The following is a 4,538-nucleotide window of genomic DNA, read 5'->3' as shown; positions in this document are numbered from 1 at the left end:
AAAAATATTAATTTATGAATTAATACATTTTTTATTTGAAATAAAGAAAACAAAATATATAATTTTCAATATTTTAATTATTAAATTCTTGTTTTATAACTTTCAATCTTATTTTCGTCAATCTTTACATTATTTAATATTTTTTAAGTTATATATATTAATTCATAATTTTTTTAGTTAATTTTTTAGTTAATTTTTTTATGCTCATAAAAATATAAATATAATATTTATATTATATATCTACAATTTAAAAATAAATATGAAATTGATATTGAATTATATAAATTATATAAATTAATTATGACGTATCAAATCATGGAAATTTAACTTAATAACAATTATTTTTTGCAAAAAATATAAGATATTATTAATTAAGTTATAAGGAAAAGTTATTCAAAATAACATTATGATTGATGTATATCAATGCCAAAGTGATTAAACTTACTTCTTCCGTAAAATACATTATTTATCAATTAAAAATTTATCAATGCCAAAGTGATTAAACTTACTTCTTCTGTAAAATACATTATTTATCAATTAAAAATTTATCTTTAGAATAAAAAAAGAAAATAAAATCAATTATTAAATTAAAAAAAAATCACAATTATTGGCTGGAAAAAAATATTGATTATAAATTTATATCACATGAAAATCTTATTTTACTACGTTTTAATATTACTTTATTAATGTTTCATTTGTTTTCTTTTTTGCTAAAATATGATATCTTGAAACTTGAAGAAAAATTTTTTCAAATATTCATTAATAATCAATTGTACGATTATTCATCAGTTTTAAAATCAATAGAATAAATGACCATAAAATACGAAAATGCCGTACGTAGTATCTGAAATAACCCAATTTCGGTAAACAGATACACATAATAAGATTAAATATTATTTCAATCATTTTTATTACCGTTACGTATACATTATAAGATGCAATCATGGAACCCAATAACACGAAATTAAGATTTTTCAAATTGTTCTGCATGATGAACAGTAATAATTTTTGTTCTATTACTGGGAGCTTGTACCATTCTGTGTTGTATCTAAAATTAATTCATTACTAAAATGAATGATTAAGAAATTATTAATATACGATTATTAAAATTTTTCTTCAATTAATGAATTAAAGATACTCACGCATCTATAAAAATATTAGAACTGTGATTGATTATCTTTTGCGCAAAATGATTGGGAATAAATCCATAAATAGTAATGCAAATTACGAAGAATAGAGATGAAATTAATTCATTTGTATCATTGGATATTATTGATTTGGTAAGCTTAAAGACAGAAAATAATTAAGATTATCAATTGTGACTATCAATTGTGATTATCAATAATCACTTGTATCGTTGATACTTACTTCATACATGGAAATACTAAATTCAATCAAACCAAATAACATTAAAAAGTTATAGAATATTATTATCTTTTCTTGAATCCAGTTGATGTAACTTTAACAAAAAAAAAAAAAAACAATTTCATTAATTGTACGAAATATTAATCTTTGAAGCTTTTAATGAAAATAATTACAAAAGGAAATAAATGAAAAATTTAATATTATTAAAAATTTAATATAAAAAAATATTATTATGCTCTAGAAAACTTGTTTATGATTATCAGTTAATAATGGGATACTAACTTTTTGATTTTTACGTGTAAATACACGATTGACATCACTTTTTTTCGAATTATTGTATTTCTTTCTGTAAAAGATACTCTTGGTATGTTTGCAACAAATGTATGACTTATACGGAAGCTGTAAAAAAACTAAGAGAAATTATATGTACAATAAATAAATAAAATAATTGAAATTAAATAAATATTATATAATAACCGAAAATATGAAATAATGTTTAATGATTAATATGTATTTCAATCGAAAGACAAATTTAAAACAATTCAATGCTTGCTAAAAAATGTTAATCCATAAATATTAAATAACTATTAAATTATTCAACTATTACATTATTCAATTTATATATTATTTTAACTATTTTAATATAAATATATATTATTATAATTAATATAAAATAAAAATAATAATATTTGTGTCGTTTAAAATAAATAATTCATTTTTTAATTTAGTAAGATTTATATTGTTTAATTTTTTTACCTAATAATCTTTAACAATCCACAAAGATGTTGCATTATAGCCATAGATAATGTTTCAGTAGCTATAATTCCTAATCCTCCGAAATTGATAATAAGGTTCAAATGCATACCAAAAACATAGAAAAATTTTTGTTGATCGACGAAATAGTCAATTACGATTGGAACTGTTCGCGAGCGAGTGTGATTTAGAGGAATCAAAATATCTAGGATATCGTTACCAAATACACTCAAGAAGAATATCAATTGTAGTGGTACAAAAATGACTGTAATAATATTACGCGTTAAATATAACCAGTTGTTATATTTAAAAATATCTACAATAAAATACAAAAATCATAAACAATGTTAAAAAAAATTTTATATATATAAAAATATTAAATAAAAAAGTATTATGTCACTTTTCATGCAATTTGGTGAAAATATAAATAAAACTATCAATTAATTATTATAAAAATAATTATAAAAATAATTATAAAAATAAATAGTACTTTTTAATAATAACATTAGATAAAAAAATAACGTTAGATAAACAACAATGATGTCTATGAGAATACGTTTTATAAATGAATGTATAATATGTTGCTAATATGTTGACTATGTTGCAAACGTTCGATCAATTCTTCATAATTATTACTAGGTGTGCAATCGATACAAATCTACAGATAATTAGTATTTGATTATTCCATTTTGAACGATAATTTCTTGTTTGATTCAATCGATATAATATGTGTTCGTATAATTTAACCGAAATAAAAAATATTTTATATTTTAATATTTACGATATAATAAGAATTTGAATGATAGGATAATTTAAATAACAGTTTTCTTTTTTCAATTATATGAAATTATGAAATAATCATAGAAAAAATGAAATATTTTCGCTTACTAACGAAACATATTGTTATTCCTTTTGTGGTTTTAGAGTATTCATGAATGATTCGGAGTTCTTCTATATTCTTTAATGAGTTCCAATCTTTTTTAATTTCATCTAAAAAAACTTTTACCTATATTTGCGAAAAATAGAATCTTAAGATAAAATAAAAAGTTCAAATGAAAATTTCAATAAAACAATTCAAAATTTTGACAATATAATATAATAAGTAATATTCATTTATGTTTTTTCTATACTCACATCTTTAATATGAAATAAAAAACTGAAATACTTCATAATGCAAATACATGTACACAAGGTATAGAATAATGAAGTCAATGTTAGACTCATGTCCATTTTTAACGTTAAGAATGACATTGTCTAAAATTAAAGTAGAATATTTTTTTCTCGAAAAAATTAAATTAGTATTTTAATTTAAATAAAATAAAGTAGTTAATTTACAATTACATAATTATTAATAATTGTAACAATTAAAGAAAATACCTGTATAAATATCGCAGTGCTCAAAAGTAAAAAGATGAAAATATTTAACAATTTCGAATATATTGTTCTTTCGAACGGCCAAAGACCAACGCAGATCATAAGAATTCGATTAATGTTATAATATTGACTACCTTCGAAGTCCATTCTTTCATGAAATTTGAACAGCAGTCACACAACTGAACACTATTTCTATAATTTTTTCTATTCTTGAATATTTTCTATATGATCGTCTGTTATGAATATCAAAAAGTAATAATGTTGATATATCGCGTGACAAGTGATGGACGGCTATAGTTTAATTATGAGGGTAAGGGTCTATTATTGGTAATATCAAAATTGCAAGGGTTTAAGTACAATCTATAGAATTTATTTCAATTCTAAGACAATAATTTTTAATTCTGAGGAAAATAAGAATTTTTTTCTTATGTTTCTTTGTTAGTTCTATAATTATCGAATATTAATATATGTAGATATATATTCGTTTCTCAATATAGAATGGGAAGAAAAATATAAGAAATATTTTAGATTTTATTTGCTTTGTGTATTTTAGATTGAAATGTATTATGTGTATCAATTGTTTTATAGTTAGATATTCAGACTAGATAATATTGATAGTAAGTTTTAAACGTGATTTAATATTATTTTTAAGATATTGTAATATTTTGTGTTTGTATATTTTTTGCAAATATTCTTGGAATTATTATTCATTTCTAGTTTATTATTTTATTGAAATTGTTAATATATGTTAAATGTTATTATAATATATGTTAATATATGTATAATTAATTTTATTATAATTACAATTGTAATACAAAAAAGTAAGGATAAGGTATAATTCTTTTAAATTTATAATATAGTAAAAACAATACAATATACTAATATACTTCTAAAAATATTTTTAATTTCCTAGAAATTTATCGTTGTCTGGATTAAACGGTAAAATTTTTACTTGATTATTTTTAATTTATTTATTTTTAGTTTATATTCATCTTTTTTTATGATTTTCTAAAAAAAATTGGTTCGTTATTTGGATTTTGATGATA

The 4,538-nt window shown here is 20.0% G+C and overlaps 1 protein-coding gene across 1 annotated transcript; it reads right to left on the bottom strand.

Annotated features, from left to right (window-relative positions):
* Positions 1-778: 778 nt before the first annotated feature.
* Positions 779-3,085, bottom strand: LOC102677070 (odorant receptor 4-like; the record flags this gene model as incomplete). Its single annotated transcript, XM_006619301.2, has 7 exons — positions 779-844; positions 916-1,048; positions 1,143-1,285; positions 1,369-1,459; positions 1,648-1,764; positions 2,122-2,383; positions 3,007-3,085. Coding segments are annotated over 7 exons (891 nt in total), but the record flags the coding sequence as incomplete, so codon positions are not given.
* Positions 3,086-4,538: the final 1,453 nt, after the last annotated feature.

The sequence above is a fragment of the Apis dorsata genome, unplaced genomic scaffold (genome assembly GCF_000469605.1).
Source record: "Apis dorsata unplaced genomic scaffold, Apis dorsata 1.3 scaffold_406, whole genome shotgun sequence".
NCBI classification, from domain to species: Eukaryota; Metazoa; Arthropoda; class Insecta; order Hymenoptera; family Apidae; genus Apis; species Apis dorsata.
This window is presented reverse-complemented; position numbering and strand designations above follow the sequence as displayed.